The 19,979-nt window shown below is 37.0% G+C and overlaps 1 protein-coding gene across 1 annotated transcript in view; it reads right to left on the bottom strand.

Moving 5' to 3' along the window:
• Positions 1 to 2,926: 2,926 nt before the first annotated feature.
• Positions 2,927 to 19,979, bottom strand: part of Baat (bile acid-CoA:amino acid N-acyltransferase) — a 90,647-nt gene continuing 73,594 nt past the window's right edge. Inside the window, exons 3-5 of the mRNA XM_063224513.1 lie at positions 10,267 to 10,779; positions 8,618 to 8,820; positions 2,927 to 4,556 (exon numbers count right to left, since the gene is read on the bottom strand). Coding sequence (XP_063080583.1) covers positions 3,963 to 4,556; positions 8,618 to 8,820; positions 10,267 to 10,779 — 1,310 coding nt within the window. The 3' untranslated portion in view covers positions 2,927 to 3,962. The remainder of the gene's footprint in view (positions 4,557 to 8,617; positions 8,821 to 10,266; positions 10,780 to 19,979) is intronic.

Genomic DNA, 19,979 nt, shown 5'->3' with positions numbered 1-19,979 from the left:
AGGAGTGTATTATTGAATTTCCGTGTGTTTGTGGGGTTTTTGCAGTTTCTTTGTCATTACTTTCTAGTTTCATGGTGCTATGATCTGATAACATACATAGGATAATTTCAATTCTATGGAATTGCTTAAGCATGTTCTGTGAGCTAGTATATGGTCTGTTTTAGAGAATATTCCATGTGCTGCTGAGAAAAATGTATATTCTGATGTTGGGTGAAACATTCTGTATACATCCACCAAGTCCATTTCTTCGCAGGTGTGATGCAGTTCTGTTATTTCTTTGCTGGTTTTCTGTCTAGTTGATCTGTCCCTTTGTGTCAATGGTGTGTTAAGTTTCCTGTTTTACTTGTGTTATTGCTTATTTGATTTTTAATTTCTGTTAATATTTGTTTTGTATAGTGGGTGCTCTGTAATTTGATACATATATATTAAAGATTGCTATCTCTTCCTCTTGAAGTTTTCCTGTACCTAGTATGTAGTGGCCTTCTTTATCTCTTTGGATCATTCTTGGTTTGAAGTTCACATTGTCTGCAAACAGAATAGCTAACCCTGCTTTTGGGGGGATCTTGTTGCATGGAGTATTGTTTTCCATCATTTGACTTTCAGTCTATGAGTATCCTTTTGGATTAAATGAGTTTCCTGTATACAAAATATGATTGGATGTTGTTTCTTGATCCACTTGGCCAGTCTGTTTCTTTTAATTGGTGAATTGAGGCCATTTCAGGAATTTCAGGTATATGGCTAATATTTTCTTCTATGTACCTCTCTCCTAGGCTTGCTAAGGTTGGGCTGGCAGTTTGAGATTGCATTTTGCTTTTTCATTTGGTCATTTTCCTATATTACTGGCATTTGAACAACATTCCAAAGCTTCCTCCAAGTATTAGGAATCACCTGGCCCACTTTTGGTTCCTGAGACTGCATTCAGGCCCCTTATAGCCCTTAGGGTCATTGGGAGTGGCCCATTTAGGCCCACAGGGAAATCCTATTCATCCTCTGGTGATTTGGGACACTGGCCTGTGGTCTTACCACAGCTGGGAGCAAAGTTCCCAAGGTTCCCCCCATGCACTGGGAGTCAACTCATGTACGTTCAGCTCCTGGGACTGGATTAAGGCCTGTGCTAGCCACTTGGGCATTGCTGAACATGGCCCAGTTAGGCCTATGGGCACCTTCCATGTGTCCTCCGGTGATTTGGAACTCTGGGTGAGGTCCAACTGACTTTCAGTGACATTGCAAAGCTTCCCCCATTGTCTGGGAATCAAATCACACACATTCGGGGCCCAGGACTGGATTCAGACTCCTCTATTTTTTGCTTTGGATTGTGACTTTGATCAACTTAATGGCAGTACTTATGTACTGTTACTTTTACATTATAATATTTAAATTATGACCTATAATATTTAAATTATGGGCGAAGAGTACGTATGACCCAGAACAAAACTCTCTCTTGCCTCCTGGGAAGAGAATAAGTGTTTCCATTGTTACACAAGAGATAGTTGTAGTGTTGTATCAAAGTCCAAGTTAGCAATGATGCAAGAAGCATGAGTAGCACTTTGAAGAAGTTGAAGGAACCAAGTTTTACTAACGAGCTTGCCCAGAGGAGTGAAGCATTCCAAATTGTGAGCCCTGAGGATAGGATATTTGGGCCATATATGGTCTCTTGGAAGAAAAAGGGAAGAAGGTTAAGGTACAGAATAGAACTAAGGCAGTTACTCAAAGGTCACAGTTTTCACATCTGATGACCATGGCCAGCTATGGAGTAAGATGACAGGACTTGGTGAGGAGCTGTTTGCTTATCACATCAGGATGTTGCTAGTGTGGGGAAAGGATTAATTGTCATGATCCACCCGTGGTCAGCTTGCCAACCAGACATTTCTCCATAAATTACACTTAATCTCCAAGTGCAAGAGCAAGTTAATAATTATAATTTACATGATACTGAGACAGAAAAATAGACCACCCTGGCACCCCCTCTAATGTCAAAGGTCTCACCCCAGACTCCCACCCATTGGAGAGTTATCCTCTTACTCTGTTCTGTCTTTTAGCCACAAGATTACAGAAGTTTCTGCATCTTGCTGCATCGTCACTTTCCCACACAAGTTGTCCCACAGCCTCCTGCTATCTCACCGCCCACTTGCTGAACTCCTTCCCTTCCTATAGAGCTACTTCATGGTTGCCTGTCACCTGACTTTTCTGTTGGCTGACGCCAAATCGCCATTCAGAATTGTCAACCTTTTACTTTTAATTCACTGTCATTGTTTAGCTTACCCTGTCATGCCACAAAATCAAAATAACTCTCCTGATCCATACTCAGGCCTCAGATTTTGCAGTAGGGAACCCCTTTGGGTCCACTGGCATAATAAAGAGTTACATCCACTTCTCTGACTGCTACTCATGGATTCCTGTGTCACCAGTAAATCTTATTTTTGCTGTACTAATACACTTTTTCTATTGACTTTGTTCTCTAGAAAATCTTAACTAGTGTAAACTTACGTACTATTTAATATAATATATTCTTGAACTATCCACTTTACCCAAAATACCGAAGCAACTATAAGATACGAATATAGGTTCAAATAAAAAAAAAAAAAAGCTCAGTGTGTTTAATTTGAAATTTAGGGAGTCCATAATGTCAGCATCTGATATTTCTGTGATTCATTTTTATTAGTTTTATTTCTACAAAGTTGCATGCTTAAAAATTGCTACCACAATGTTACGGAAGTTAAAATCTATACTTATTTCTACTTCACAGGATACTCATGCATGCTTTTTTTTAAGTGGAAGCCATTGTTCCCATTCAAAAGTCAAGAAATTGTGAGGACATGCCCTCTCATTCTGCCACAGGAACCTACTGACATATGGGCCATGATAGAACAATTTTACCCAGAACTGTCTTTCGAAGACCAATAAAACAACCATGACTATAAGCGTGTTTCAAACATTAGAGATCTACATTTATTCAATTTAAATTTTAGGAAATTAACAGTGGTCTGTGTGCAATTCCATGACTCTCTATGGTTACATTTTCCTCCTATAATTGCTTGTGACATAGGAATGTTATCAGAAACTCCGAATATTATATAAAGGAAATATTATAACCCCCAATATGTTAGGCGTCTGATATTGGCAAGTTCGTGCTCTCTAAAATTAAAGAATGAATTCTATAAATAATGGTGGTTAATAGTAGGAAATATTTATTAAGGGATAGAAACCTCTTGTCTGAGAGTGACAAGAGGGGACATCAAAAATTGAGTTGGCCAATTTTTAAAGACCCCACTTCTTAGGGAATATTTTATGAAGCTCAATCACATAGGTACAACATGAGTTACAGCTAAGATCAACTAATAAGATTATAAGTATAGCTTCTGGGGTAACACTGATTCAGTGGGGAAGCAGATCACACAGGCAGCAGACACAGAAAGAACAAAGAACCTCTTAGGTAGGTAATGGATCCTAGGATCTTGATTGCCAAGATAGGATCTTGATACCTATCTTCACCTAATTAGACCAAGTGTTAACACTTCTCTAATTCTTTGAGAGATAGGTAGGCTGGTTCTTTTGTTGTTGTCTTACAGCCTGGCCTCCAACTGATACATCTCTGGGCTCAGCTGTGGTGCATTTTCACCTTTGTCCTGGTTCTCTCTAGGACCTAGACTTATCTGACTGCCTATAATATTTCTGCCTAACTTAGCTGTCTGTAATACTACGATTGAAAACTGTTATGATGTTGAAAATTTTAGGACAAGTATAACTGTGTGTTCATTCTGTATTATAGGACTCTCAGTGAAATTTCATTAAATGGAAACAACTGTTGTTTTTCACAAATCAAAGCATTAGATTTCTCAACTATCATTATTTTGCTATAATAACTTCCTTCTTACAACAACAGTATAGCTATTCTTTCAGGAAAATTAAGAGAAGGTGCTGGAAACAGATTTACTTTCTCCTTCCTAACTATACCCAGTTTCTCATAGTTGACTATTCAACCCTGGAGTGAGGTATTTCTTCAGAAATTTCTGGATTTCCTTCCAAGCATGTTCTTGTGCAGCTGCGTGTGGGATAAGTTCTCCTCCCCAGTGAATGGGTGGCACGATCAAAGGGATCCTAGAAGCGCGACACATTGGAGAATAGGGGGGTTCTATCAGGTGGCCGGCCCCTGGGTAAGACAGTAGGGTCCAGTTGTTCTTCCCATTCCTCTTCAGCTGTTCAATGGCTTCTGCAGCGTGTACTTTGCTATTGAGATTCTTATCTTCTTCTCCCACAATGAAGAGGAAATGTCCCTGGGCCTTTTCAATAGGAAGGAAAAACTGGCTAATTCCAGTTTCACATTTTGTATAAACCTGATAAAACTCTGCGAATCCAAAGACATTAATGGATTCATACTCAACTGAGACATGTGCAGGCTCAATGATCTGACCACGATATATGTGTGGAACACTAATAATGAAGTTAGGCCCATTAATAAGCACTGTTGCTGTGATTTGTTTTAGTTGAATGGCCAAAGACAATCCAATCTCTGCTCCTTTACATACGGAGACTATCCCAATGCCTGGGCCTAAAACCTGAAAACAATGGAAAGAAAATGTTATTCTTTCATCTAAAAGAAACACACAATTTCCCCAGTTGAAGAACTTCAATTATTGAATAAAGAAAGCAAGTGAAACCTCCCCCCACTGTGCTCTTATATCTCTGTGTAGAGTACTGCAATACAAATTGTGTATTCAAAGGAAATACTCTTGTGAAAACGTATCAGGTTTTTCTAACTAAGTAACTTGGATTAAGTGATGTGATTGGTTTTTTCAGTGTCAAATGCCCTGACAAAATGTTATGATATAATCAGCAATATGTATGTATTATTGTAAGGAATACAGACGTCAAATAATAGCTTAATAAACTTTATTGTATCAATTCTGTCTACAAATTCAGAAGGGAGTGAGAATGGTGAAAGCAGGATATCCAAGTAACTTGAACAAAGGTCCTACACCTTCTTTTCTTTCAAAAGGAGACTTTCAAAGGACGCCTAATACATTAAGCCTTTTCTTACATTGCAGGTGCTTGTGGTTTTTGTTATTCTCGTACTGGGAATCAAACTTCTGACCTCATGCTTGCCAGGCAGGCACTTATGCCTCTGAGCTAAATCCTGACCCCTAGCTTTTTCTTTTATTCTCAGACATTAATAAACATTTTTAAATCATCCATTGTGTTTAAAGAACTGCGAAACTCAGGGAGGGAAGTCCCAATTCCTTCATATAAAGGAATTCTCTGTCAGTTGGGAAAACATGTGAAAAAAACAGTAACAAAATCAAGATGATTCGTGTATTATGAGTTCTGTAATACAAGAAAGCATGCAGATAAAACTAAGCAATGCACACAGGCAAGGAATCAAGCAAAGAAAATCTGTCAGAGAAAATGGCTATGAAATGAGCCTTGATATAAAAAGTGGCTGCTAACAACGGCGGGTAATGTTCTGTGGTGAATTTAGCAGACTCTGCTAAATGGTTACACAAGATTCATCCACCAAAATTTTGAGCCTAAAATGACCTTGATCTATTGTAACTATTGCCCTAAAATCATACTTTTTCAGGCTCCCCTAGTGGTCATTATTATCTACCAATACATTTCTTCTTTCCTCGTACAAAATTACACAGAATCATATAATGAAAGCCTGTGTTCCTCACTATTCTTTCTAGTTTAGAGTGCTGCCCTGTTGACTTACAGCCTGAAATGACCATAGGCACCCGGTGACCTAGAGTGTAAGTCCAGAAAGTTATAAAAATGTCATCCAGTCTCCTTGGAGAGATACATCACTAATTATCTGAACCAAAGCCTGAGCGACCAGTTTTCATACTTGTTACAAGTCATTAAATGCCTTATGTTCGTGTTGTTTGAACCACTATAAGATATGGTCCTGGAAATGTAGCTCTAGTACATACCTATAGACTCACCATGCTAAGAACATGTGCAAAACCTCAGGCAGCAAATTTGGAGGATAAATGGATAGCATCAAAACGAGGTGGACAAGATAATACCAGCATGACAATAAACATTTTTGAGATATGTTCCAAGCAACTATTGACTTCCTAAAAGGCAGCATTAAGGCAGAATTGAAAGATGGTAAAAATAAATAACATTGAAGAAGTATATAGAAGTCAAACCATAATATATTTTATCTAATAGGCTAGCACTTTTACACTCTAACAAAAGAGAAGATCCTACACACGTGAGAAAACAGTTATGTCCTGATAAAACCAACTGCACAACACTTCTTTGAGAAAATGGAAACAGAATGCCAGAGCTTAAAGCAGCAGAATAGGCCAAAAATGTTGGAGTCCTGACAGAAGGGAGCATACATCAAGTAAACAAAAGGAAACAACATGATTTTGTTTATGAGTATAGAATATACATTTCTCAGCCACTAGATAGGTTTGAGAGAGGGAAGGAGAAGATGGTGATGATTATTGTTTATGGCAGAAAATATAGTTAAGAATGATTCTTTCAGGCTGGGAATTTAGTGCAGTGGTGCAGCACATGCCTGCCAGATGTGAGGTCCTGTGTTTGAGTCCCGGTATCTCCCTCCAAAAAGAATGATCATGTTTGGTCCTGGGGTTGCGAAGACACAGGCTTGATTTTTTTCTAACATCTTTACTGTCCTCACATACTTTTTAAAATTTATCTTCTTTATTTACAAGTTATTTTATCAACAAATGAATACGGGTTATTTTCATGGTATTTAGAGATAAATGATTGAACATACCACTTGCACCAAGTGGACAGAAATGTGAGAAACTGGATAAGGAAATTAAAAACCTTGACAAACAGAATGAGTCATGTATGATATTTCCCTCACTAAATGTTAAAATGGATTATCTGTATCAATTAAAATATCTGAATTTTTCCTAAGTCATACTTTTAATTGACATTTATAATTTTATATACTAACACAGTGTAATGGGATATTTGTGTGAATAAATTTTGGAATAGATTTGCAAGTATACATTTTAGAGTGAGCCAAATAAGCTAGTAAATATATTTTATCATTATGTATTCATAATTTGCCATGTGATAAAACCATTTGAAATCTACTCCGTTGGTAATTTTGAAATACACAAAGCATTATTATATTATTAACCATATCAACCACTAACATGATAGATAAAAAGAAATTATTCTCTCTGTTTTATGAAAATTTATATTCTTTGGCTAACATTTCGCTTTTCCAACTTCACTCCTGTCCCTAAATTCTGTCTTGACAGGAAAGATACAGGTATAGCAAAGAGACATGGAAACTCAATGCAATTGGCCATGGAAAATAAAGCAAAAGCATGTATAGCATAAGTAATCAAAATAGATGACTCAGTGCAGATTTTTTTGTTTGACACACAGTCTTGTATGTAGTGCAGACCATGCTTGAAGCCACTTACACAGCACAGATTGGCCTCAAACTCCTTGTGATTCTCCTGCCTCAGCCTTGCAAGTGCGGTGATTACAGGTGTGCATCACTGTACACCGCTCTAATTTATTTCAGATCTTTGGAGGAAAAATAAACTTTGTCTCGATTTCTGCTATCAAATATGTGATAAAGGAATTCTTAATTAATAGAAGTTGCTTAAAATCAATGGGTAGAAAAAGAAGACCTAAGAGGAACTGAAAAATCTTTAGTGCATCATGCTTTAAGAGGCCCTGGGGAGCAAGGATAGAAGTACTCACAGCACTTTGGAAAGAAATCTGGTTGGTCATGAACAGTTATGTGAAATTGTTGCATAGGGATGCAGCTTGCATGCTAAAAAGTATAAGGGACACAAGACTAAAGAAATAAAAACGCAGAATCACACAACCTCTCATTTCTTTCATCCAAGGCAAACAAAGGGGGGGGCATAATTGTAACATTTATTATTTGACAGTTAATGGACAATTTCATTACAAGCATCACAGAGAGCCATTTAAAGTTTTACTATATCAGAATATTGCAAGTAATTTTTCCTCATTTTACTATAATACTGACAAATTTAGGGAAGGCATAAAGGAACATTTTTCACTACCTAGACTTTATTTTCTTTCAGTTCTTATGAGAAAAAAAAAGAAGAGAAAATGAAAAGATACTAAGCACCAATCCTGATATAAACTGAAAAGCACATATTTTTAAGTGTGGTTTGTAAAATATTAGAGTATTATATTTAAACTGACTTAAGTAACTAGTTCTTCAAATAAATATTTAGTATTTGTTAAAGGTGGGACAGTGATGAGATGGTGATGATAATAATAATTGCTTAATTTTTTGAGTGAATAGTATGATCAATTTCTAAATAAGCATTGTGCAAGTGCAATTCTCTTAAAAACTCACCAATAACTTAAGAAATAGTAAACATATATTATTTATACTATAGAAAACACTGAGGATAAGAGAATATAATTCCCTTACCCACATTACATAAAAAGAGCAAAAGTTCTCATTTTTGGACGAATTCTAAACATCTGTCTTTGGTATCAAGAGGAACACAGGAATATGTATTTTGTTTTTCTGAACAAAAGACGTTAGATGACAAATACACCACATGAATAATGTGAGCATGTGGTAGAACTATTTAAGAACCAGAGACAAAGTGAACTTAGACACAAAAATTACCTTAGGATGTCTCAGGAGAAAGTCAGCAGCCTCCTCAAAATAGTCTAAATCCACTTTTTCAAGATAAGCAGGCAAGTCATCGTAGCCAAAATAAGCCAAGGCCAAGGAAGCAAAGCTGTGACTGGCCAGCAGACTGGCCCGGAATTCAAGTAGGCCACCAGCCCCACCAAACAAATCAAGTACCCCTGGGAAACGGCCCTCTCCTGAAAAAGGACAATACAAAATGAAGCTGTGTATGAAGGAACGGTAAAGAAAACATAATAGAAATTTAGCAACAGCACAAAGAAATGCGTTAGCAAAGGAAAAATGTAAAAGCTATACTGACCTTGAGAAAAGGAATGAAAAGAAAATAAAAGTGACACCTACTATATCTCAGTCAAAAATGTTACTCAAATAAATGAATTAGGATGTTTTGCATCCTTTTTCTTATTGGCAGAGAAAGGGAGAACACCTGAAGGTCAGTTTCCCCGTATCTAGAAAGAATGTTAGAGTTGAAAAATGTTTATTCTGGTTTGTGTATCTGAACAAATACTTAAAGCAGAGACCCTGTGAGTGCAATGTCTTTGAGAGTTCACAAATTTCATACTCTGAACCAAATATTATGCCAAGGTGAAAGCCTGGCAACAAGTCACACTTTTAGAATGAGAGGTATCTGTGTCTATGCTACCTATATTCTGTTCCTACATAAATGAAGTGTGTAAATGTACTAACTACTTGTTACTAAAAGTTCAAATTTGTCAAAACAAGTGCATGAATCATGGTAACTTTCAAAAAGGAGGCTATTATTTGTTGTTTGGCATTTATAACCCTCCACGACTAGAACAGACCCCTAACATTTCAAAGTTCCTCACTCAATGCTATTCTACAATTTAAGTAAATAAACAAGGCACCACAAATAGATGAGGCAATGGCTCTCTTCTAGGAAAAAAGCATTTATTTAAAGAAGGGACTCTAAGATATGAAATCTGGGCCTTCTAAATTTTTCTGGGAGGTTACTTTTAGTTCCTTTAGTTGCATAAAAAAAACTTTGACCAATAGATGTTGCTAAGCACTCCTGGGATGCAGAAATCACCGTGGAAAACTATGAATGTGCTGGTAAATTTCGTAAACATTAGGGAGTGCTCTGTATTTTCTAATTTGTGAAATACCCAATAAATAGGCAGCATTTTTTAAACTAAAGGGATAATAGTTTCTGTGCATCCTCTATATTTGCTGAAAACTTTTACTTCACTGTATCACTAGCATGTTGGAAGAACAACACCATACCATATGTTTAAACTAAAACCAGAGAGCTTCCAGAAAGAGCTTGCATATGGCTTTTATGATATCAAGATTTGAATCCTAAACGAGCTTGAGTTTGTTGCAAATAGACTTAACACAAGTCCAAAGTTTTGAGATTAAGGGACATAGGAATTCCATTACTGATTATGTGTAGTCCTACTGTTAGACAAGATCCAGAACTGTTGAGGTAAAACTTGACTTACAGAGAAAATATTACTATGTGCTGGTTATGATCCAACATGAACATTTATTTTAAGAATGGAAAGTTGACAATATGTATTAGGCACATTCAAGAAAAATTTCTAGAGGAATGAGTCATTTAAAAGAGAAAAACACAGGGTAACAGTAAACGGAGTCACTCTACTCACCTGGAGGAAGAAAGAGGGCTCCCCGGAGGCGGCCTTCCCTCACCGGGATCCGAGTGACACCAGGTGCCACATACCACCTTTCCACAGTCAGGGTGGCCATCAGAGCACTGGCAGGTAAATATTTTACTGGAAAATATGGCTCACAAAGTTTTAATTGGACCTGGAATGGGATATTCACGTCTCTTTTCATCAATCTTGTTAACAGTTTTTCAGGTTTCAAGGACCAGAAGAGCCCCATGGGGTGGACTCCCACATAGTCACCTCCAAGTGCAGGATCACGCTCCAAATCTACCTCACCAGCTTCATTGGCCTTGTAATAGGCCTCAGAATGGAACAGATTCTGCTTTTCATCTTGCAAGGATGCCTGAAGACACACCACCTGGAAAGGTCTTAGGCCGGTGACACGGACGTGCACGGGCTCATCCACAAGTGCACTCTGAGGAGTGGCTGTCAGCTGGACCATTTTGCAATGTGGCTCCTTGAATGAGTCTTCAGGAATCTCTTCAATAAAACCTGAAAATAGGGGGATAAAAGGAGTAATACAATAGATAGTGATGAGTGAATGAACTGTGAATTTTTCGAAGAAGAGCTCTTAAGATACAGTTCTATCCTTCTGTTGAGTTAGCAAGTAAACAGCTGTCATCTTACTAGTGAAGATGCCTCACTGCCTTCAAATTCTTATGGAGCAGAAAACAAGTCATTGAGGTTCGTTAATAATCAACCTGGATTGAGAAAATAGCAGTTCAAATGTGCCAGAATCATGTTAATATATCAAGTACAATTGAAAAATCTGTTATGTGGGGCTGAAAAAAACAGATGTGGTTGAGAGGTGGAATTGAAAACATTGTGCATTACTGTGCACCTGTCTATCTGGAACATCTGACTCCAGTGATAATCATATGATACATTTGACTAAGGTTTTGTCTATTTATTCAATCTTTCAAAGAATTTATATTTTCTAAATGTTAGTCTTCTATTTGAGGGGTAGCTGTTAAAATTTTTTCAACTTCTGTAGACCATCTCTTCACTCTGAGCACCATTTCCTTTCCTGAGCAGAAGCTTTCTAATTTGATCTGATCTCATGCATTATTTGGTACTTAGGATTAATACCGGTAAAAGCAAAATAAAAACTGAGAAGATCTGTAGGTAGACCGTCTTGCTGAATTGTTTGCAGTGTCATTCCTAAGCAGAGAAAACCACAGGGTGACAAACCTCTCTGCAAAATCAGATTTATGTCTACTTGTTTGCCTTTTCTTTTTGCTTTCTTTGAACTCACTATATTGTTGAGAGTGCCAAGAATAAAGATGAAATGAAATCCAGTAAGTTGCAAACTATTTAGAAGTAACAGAATATTCCCTCTCCTAAGTATTGTCAATTGTTATAAAGTATCCAGAAAGAAATTCCTATGGAGAACAATAAAGACATATAAACAGTAGATTTTTATACATTTTCTTAGAGCATATTTTCAATGCACAATGATTATATTAGTTGTGGGTATCTGTTACCCAATTTTCATTGGGTCTTTTAATTTGAAGGAATGTGTGGAGGCCCGCTTGATTCAGTACAATTCTGAGCAACTCCAGCCACAAAGATTTTCTCCATTTTCTAATTCATTTTTTGACTTCACCATGTGTTCAATGACAGTACCTCAAGATTGAGAGCAAAAAGTTTTTCTGTACCAGGATGAGATATATCCATCTGATAAGCTTCAGGCTTTTGTACAAAGTAAGGCAGCTACTGTCCAAAGTAGAAGGGCACAAGATCAGAGAGCATTATCCCAATGCTCTCATGGCACAGGCGTGATTGAAGAGGAAGGGAACTTACCCACTGACCCTCCTACCAGAGAACTGTAAATCAGAATTTCCCAGAGTTTGAAAACCTAGCAAATGTCCCTAAAACATAATGATCATTTAGAAGTCCATTATTGCTCCTGCTGATAAAGATCTAACCCTACAACCAAAAGTATTAGAAGTCAGATGTACATTGAACTCAAGCTGTGACAAAATCTAGATCCAGTTCAACTATAGATTAGAATTATGAGCCCTCAATTCCAATGTTTTGATATCAGCTTTATAGAAGACACAGTAATCTGAAGGGAGTTTTTTCAGTCATTGTTCTTATATGCAATATCTAGTTTCTAGAACTTATGAGGCTCAAAAGAAAAAAATAATTTGGCTCATACTCACAACAGGAAACAATAAGAATAGAAATATAGGTAGCCCAATTATTGGTATTATTAAACAGAAAGTAGAATGTAAAAGGTTAGCAAACACAAAAACTGTTCAGTTCAAAGCACCCATGCAAAACAAACAAACAAAAAAAGCATAAAAGTATAAAAGGAGAGCGAACTTAAGATATGTGGCTCAGTATTACACATTAATATATGTGTATTTGGGGCTTTAAAGAGGAAGGAGAGAGGAACACATCAGAAATAGTTCAAAAAATAAAGACTAAAATTTTCCTTAATTTGTTTAAAAACCTCATAACAGCTGTATGAAATTGGACAAAGCCAAGAAAATCATAATTACAAGAACTATAATGAGTCCTACAGATAAACAGTAGATTTTTAAGTAGTCATAAAAATATAAACATTTTAATATGGATGAGTAACTAATGTTAACATCAGTTTCCTAAACAATGAAAACAGTAGACAGTAAATGTTTGCATGAAAAAGTAATCCAAAAGCACAAATATCTAAAATCACTTTTGTGACAGAAGAGACACTTCAAACATGATAGAAAAATGAAGATATTACTATAAAAAACTGACATGTTATGTTTGCAGAATATCACTTCAAGAAACGGTAAAATATTTAAGGACAATTGTACTAGATAGATGAAGTGATCTCTTTCAAAATGATTAGTAAAAAGGAATGGTTATTATCTAAGCAAATAGAAAAAGCTCTTTTACAAATCATTGTATGTATATACATACATTAAATGAAGTTAAGTTATTAAAATATTTAAAATACAATGCTCTGTGTGAGATTATAACACAGAATTAAAATGTGATGAGAAAAGGATGGGAATGAAGTACATGGAAATATGGAATTGTAAGACACATATATGACTATTTTTCAAGTAATACAAGATTATGTTTGTCTTAGTTTTTGCACCTGTGACAACACAGCACCAAAAGTTAAAAGATGAAAGGTTTATTACAGTGCTCAGGTTGCAGAGGTTTCACCTGATACTTGACTGGTTCCAGGACAGGGGGGCATGGAAGAGGAGCATTGCATAAGACAGAGTCAATGGTGGTCAGAAAACAGCAAAGCAGCAAATGTCAACGTTAAGCCTCTTTCTAACCCTTATAGTCTATGAAGCTTAAACACTCTTTACATGGCAACACTCACACACAGCTTGGCATTTCAAATTATTCACACCCAGAATGACACCAAAAAAATCAGTGCACTCATTTACTATCACACAACATTAATCACAGCATCACACACTTTACATACAGCAACCATTGGAAAGCCACACTTATGAATTTTTGAGGGCACATCTAGACACAGGTTGGAACATTCTGCCCCTTGCTCCTTTCAAAGACTCATACACATCCATTTATATAAAAGGTGTTCGGTCCACCTCCAAGTTTCCAGCATTCTAACAATTTCAGCATTGCTAAAAATTCCAAGTGTAACGTGTTCTCTGAAATTGAAGGCAAAGTTTAAGCTGCAATCCCCTCTAAAAATGAAAAGAAAATTAAATACTTCCAAAATACAATAATACGAGATAGATATTCCTATTCTAGATAGAGGGATAGAAAACAATAGAACGAAAGCAAGTCTCAAATTCATCATTAATTCCTGCATATCAAAGTCCAGCATCCAAAGTAGTCTGTGGTAAAACAACAGAAGACATTGGAAAAGTATTATAGGGATTAATGAGTCACTATGGAAAAATTCCATGTTGATGAGTCTACTGATATTGACAAGGCCACAAGACTAGTTTTGTACAATGAAGTAAAACCTTGCAAGTAGCTTGTTCCAGGAGTGTTCTGCAAGATGGACAAACATTTCTAATAAGTTAACATGACAAATGAGCAATGCCTTGCAGTACATTTCAGGACAGGAAGGAAACAGGGCATAATCCCACTTTCTTTCTTTTCACCTTGTATTCCATGCAAGCTAAAACCTTATTGGTGGTGCCCCTCACACTCAGCATCCACCTCCCACATGCAGTATTCATACCTAAAGATATGCTAAAACTATCAGTGAGCTAATTTAGTAATCCCACACACTTAATCCGTATTCACACACCTAAATCTAGCCAAAAGTCTCACCTATAAATACATGAGGTTTTAGGGGATCATCTGGATACAAACCATATCATTTCACTCCTGGGCTCCAAAATACACATACACATCTCCTTCTGAAAAATGCATTTAGTCCATTGCTATGAGTTTACAACATCCCAACAGCTTCAGTATTGCTAGAAAGTCCAACTTTAAAGTCTCTTCTGAGATTTACATCAAATTCTTAGTTGCAAACTCTTGCACCAATGAAAAAAAATTTAAACACTCACAACATATGACACAAGTTAAATTTCCATGCTAAAAGGTAGAAATAAAAGATAGGCCTCCCAAGAATCAGCCATGCTAGTGACACTGGAAGCAGACCATCAAGAAGCCAATTAGCCAGCCTTTCTGGTAATCTGTGCAAGTCATGCAGAGCCTCGGAAGATAGCACCTCCCATGAACCTACTAGAGTGCGGCTGGAAATCAACATCCCCACCCCATAAGCAACAGGTGGAGACAGAGGACAGGCTGAGTTGATAGCAACTAAGGTACAAAAGCAATTAAATGCTTGTATTCTTTGGTCAATTTTGTAGGCCTGTAGCAGTGCAGCATCAGCAAGCAGCAAATCAGATGACTCTCCCTATTATCCTTTGCAGGTTACTCACTTTTTGTTGGTGCCACCCAGAACCATATTGGATCTCCCCATTACCCACATCTAGAACTATGGCAAACAAGTCAGTGGGCTAATTTAGTAAACATGCACCCATAATTACAGCTTTACACACTTAACTAGCATCACACACTTAATCCCAACATCACATCTTCTAGATCCAGTCATCTCAGAAAAGCTCAATCTATGACTTCATGAGACTTTGGGGGTACATTTAGGCACAATCCATAACAATTTGCAAGTAGACAATAGTGAATCTGTAGTGAGGTCATCTAGGTTGAATGGAAGAGAAAGAAAGGGACAGACAGACAGAGACAGAAAAACAGACAGAGAGAGAGAGAGAGACAAAGAGCCCGATAGAGCCAGAGCCAGAGAGAGAGAGAGAGAGAGAATAAACCAGAAAGCACTGAGCTACTATGTGATAAAGTACACAACTAAACCACTATGCTGGGGAAAAAAAAGGCAGGAATCACACTGTTTATCACATGCTCCAATGGTATAAAAAACATCTAACCTTGAGAATGCACTTAGGAGCCAGAAAAATGTCAGTGGTGCATCACAGATGGTTAGTCATTCTTACTGTTGAGGAAGTCCCAAATAGAAAAGTGTGGCAATTTTATTGACTCTTTCAGTAAAGAATAGGTGGAGAAGGAGGTGTCAGATGCTGTAAAAATGCTGGATACTGAGTCAGAGTACAGTAAATAGTCTTTAAATTTCCTTCTTGCTATTGGTATAAGAAGGCTTTATCAGAGGTACCTGAAAAGAATTTAGAACTGGAATCTTGAAAACAGGCCTGAGAGGTAGAGACCTAAAGTTAAAAGCACTTTAAGTAGAAATGGATGCATGTGAAGTATATAGCACATCTGAATCATTGACAGCAAGCCTTTTCTTGAACTGCAACGTGTTGGTTCATGTTAAGGCCGTTTTCTTCTGTACTACCATGTCTGATATTTCAAGTTGAAGTCTCAATAGAAGCAGATAATATTAACTGAGCCTCATTTTTTATATATGCCAAATTGAGCATATCATTTCCAGTGTTTGTGCTCTTCACTATGCTTTTCCTGCATGAACTATTTGGCTTTCCTTATGACATGGTGGATTCGAAGAATAAATATCCTATGACTGAGCCTGAAATGAACTACAGTCTCTGCCATTTTACAATGGTCCAAGCAATCATAAACTTCCACAAAATGCAAGAGTGGCAACATGGACTCACATTCACAATGGCACAAATATCAGTCAGGTTATAAAGGAAAAGCCAATAAAAATGTAGGAAGAGCTGTGTATATCTGTGTATATGTATGTGTTGCCATGTGCTATTTTGGGGAATCTGCCATAAAGTAAATGAAGGAGTAAGGAGCATATGAGTAAATGAAAAGAAAATGACAGATTTAAATATTAATAGACTAAATCCTCTAAATAGAAAACATGTATTTTCCTATTAAATGAAAAAGCTAATATCAGTTTTTCTGAAGCACATTACTTAGGGAAATAAATATGAAAATAAAATGGAAGTATAAGACATGGTGATACAAATCTATACTCTAGATAATTTGGGAAACTGAGGCAGAAGGATCACATATTCAGGGTCAGCCTGGGAACTCAGCAACTTAACAAGACTGTCTCATAAAAATTAAAAAGGATAGGGGAATCTGGGAAGATGGTGGATCAATAAACAGCAAAATAAAGAGCCTCTCTGAGAGAAACAGCTCAGATGCTGGAGTAAAACATCCTGGAGAAGACAAGAGGAAAGGAGATGGATTCCTCTCAACCCAGGAAAAAACTAAAGGTAAAAAATAAAAGAAAACAAAAACATGGATGGAAGGCTGTAGCCAGACATGCTCTCACCTGAGCCAGGCCCATTGTGTACAAAAAGCCGCTGGAATCTGAAGACATGTGGTCATGGTGAAGTTGGTGGTTGGTGCACCCAAGGGCATCTGCAGGAAGACGCAGTTGCAGAGGGGAGCAGCAGAGCAGATAACAGCACTGGCTCAGCCAGAGATCTGCACTGCTGCAGTGACTGCAAGGAACTTAATCTTCCCATGGTAGTGGGCAATTGGCCAGATGACATTTTAGAGTTGGGCAGGACAAGCCCAAAACCAGAACTTCAGTGGGTTCAGTCACTCACTCCTAGCACAGAGACTATTGGTGAGAATTATTTGGACTGAATCCTGCCCCTGTGTGCAATCCAATAGCCAAGGACAAGGTCTCACTGAAGCTATCCCTAACAACACCACACACACTACGTGACACACACTAGTGTGGTGAGAACTCCCAGTGGTTGACCAGCTTAGAAGGGAGGGGCCAGATTACCCCATCACTCCTTGTACTACAGTGGTCATCATCAGACTGGGGAGGGCAGCAATTCCTAGCCAGCATGCTGCAGAGTAATTGTAGCCAATACAGGAAGTGCTGGGGACCCCCCATTATCCACTTGTCTGAAAGAAACCACAAACATGACAAGAGAAAAAAACAAAAGAAACTCTCCAGTCTCAACCCAAAGAGTTCTGGCCCAGGAGCAAAGATCGGAGGTTGCACACCTGTGGTTCCTTAAAGCAGCATCTGACATAAAGAATTATTTTCATGACATTATAAAAAACTCAAAAGAGAAATACTAATACAAGTAAAGGAAGATATAATAAAAATAATAAAAGAAATGCTAAGCACCCCCCAAGAAGACACAGATAGAAGAATGGAGGAGCAGAGAAACCTTTGATGAAGAATAAAAAAGAAATCTAGATTACATGAGACAGATTCAAAGAGAATACCCAGAAATTAAAAACTCCATTGAAAGCTGGAAAAACTGCTTAAAAGAAAGTAAAGATAGACTATCAAACATTGAAGACAGGTTTGCAATGTGTGATCACAAAAGGAAAGATCTCTTAAAAATAAAAAGGAACAAGGTGATGACAAGAGGATCTGTAACTTAAGAACAAAAATATGAGTGAAGAAGCAAGGATAAACACAAATGAAATACAAAGGTTATTTGCAGAAATAATAATTTATTTAATAATAATAATTTAAAAATAATAGTAAGAAGAAAACTTCGCAAGCACAGGAAAAGGAAATTATATTCAGATAAATGAGGCATACACAGCTCCAGTCACCTATAACCAAAAGAGATCTACACCCACACATATAATAATCAAGATCCCAGAAATTTAACACAAGAACAGAATATTAAAATCTCTCAGAGAAAAGGAACAGATCACCTAAAAAGGAAAACTCATCAGAATCTCGACAGACTTCTCAACACCAACCATCAAATCAAGAAGAGCGGGAGTGAAGTAATCCAAAAACCTGAAAGAAAATAACCTATCACCCAGATTGATGTACCCTGCAAAAAACTATCTCACAAAATTAATGTAAAATCAAGTTGTTTCCACAACCAACAGGAACTAGGAGAGTTCATGACCACCAATCCAAGCCTACAAAAAATACTGAAAGACATTCTAGAGAGAGAGAAAAAAAGACCATGGTTTCAAAAACAGTAACAGAGGGAGCTCACAGAATGGGACAGACAGTGGAATGAAGGGGAAAAGTAGACAATCAATGGCAGAAGACTAGCATGGCAAAGATGAGGCAGGGAAGATTTGCCATAATCGATAACATGAATGGAATGGCCTTGATGCACTAACAAAAAGAAAAAACAAGCAGAGTGGATCAAGAGATAGGGCCCATTCAACATGCTCTATATGAGAAGTATATTTAACCTAAAAGAGGGTTTATGGACTGAAAGTCAAATATGAGAAAATAATGTTCTATATGACAGGGAACCAGAAAAAAAACATGAGGGCAGTTAGCCAATCAGCTGTGTATTGATTGGAAAGACATAACACTTTTATACAATGGAGAACTCCTGAGATATAAGGGAAGAAAGCCTTGAAGCTCTTATAGGTAAATGGATACAACTTGAGACCAAGCTCATGGTTAAAAAGGTTCAGAACCACTTAGGTAAATAGCAGATTGCCTCCCTAATTAAAAACTAAAGGAGTTAGTGGGACACAAAATGTACAGTGTACCCTGTGAAAGTAAAAGGGGAGTAACTGTCTAAATAGTGAAGGCAGAGGACATTCTTAATCTTGTATAATGATTTGAAATCCATAGTGCTTTCATCACTCTGTTTATATTCTGTTCCAGTTAGTCTACTTGTACTAGATTTGAGGGCATGGACAGCTATTCCAAAGATAGTAGAATATACTACAGTAACCACTTTCAATTTCCTATTAATTTAATCTGAAATCCTGTATTGCTTTCACTGCTTTGTTTTGGCTGATTTTATTTGAATCTGTTTTGTTTGATTGCTGCCTTGTCTTGACTGATTTTATTTGAATCTGTTATGTTTGATAGTATCAAGTCTGAGAGTATAGGCAACTGTTCTGAAGACAATAAGACTCACTATGACACCCATTCTAATTTGACTATCACCCTCTTTTGAAGCCCTATAAACTCTCCAATGTTTTGTTGTTATTGATTTTGTTCTGTACTGCTATGATCGATGTGATTGTACCTGATGATATGGGCAATATATTGAAGATACAAGAGACATCATCGTAACTATTGTAGATCATCTTGTATTGTGGTTTTAAATCATGTACTATGTTCATCCTTTTGTTTTGAATAACCCCATTTTTTTGTTTTCTTTTGTTTTTCTCATTTGGTTTTGTTTTTTTTCAAAATAAAAAATAAAAATAAATAAAATTAAACAAGGGACAAAACACAAGATAGATATTGGGAAATGGGAAGAAATTTTTATTGGAAAGAGACATAGGAAATGGAAGGGGGAAACAAAGAAGGGGAAAAA

This window comes from Cavia porcellus, unplaced genomic scaffold (assembly GCF_034190915.1).
Source record: "Cavia porcellus strain 051 isolate PalLab524CR breed Dunkin Hartley unplaced genomic scaffold, mCavPor4.1 scaffold_1, whole genome shotgun sequence".
Taxonomy (NCBI): domain Eukaryota; kingdom Metazoa; phylum Chordata; class Mammalia; order Rodentia; family Caviidae; genus Cavia; species Cavia porcellus.
Note: the sequence above shows the minus strand (reverse complement) of the source record. Positions and strands in the feature narration are given on the sequence as shown.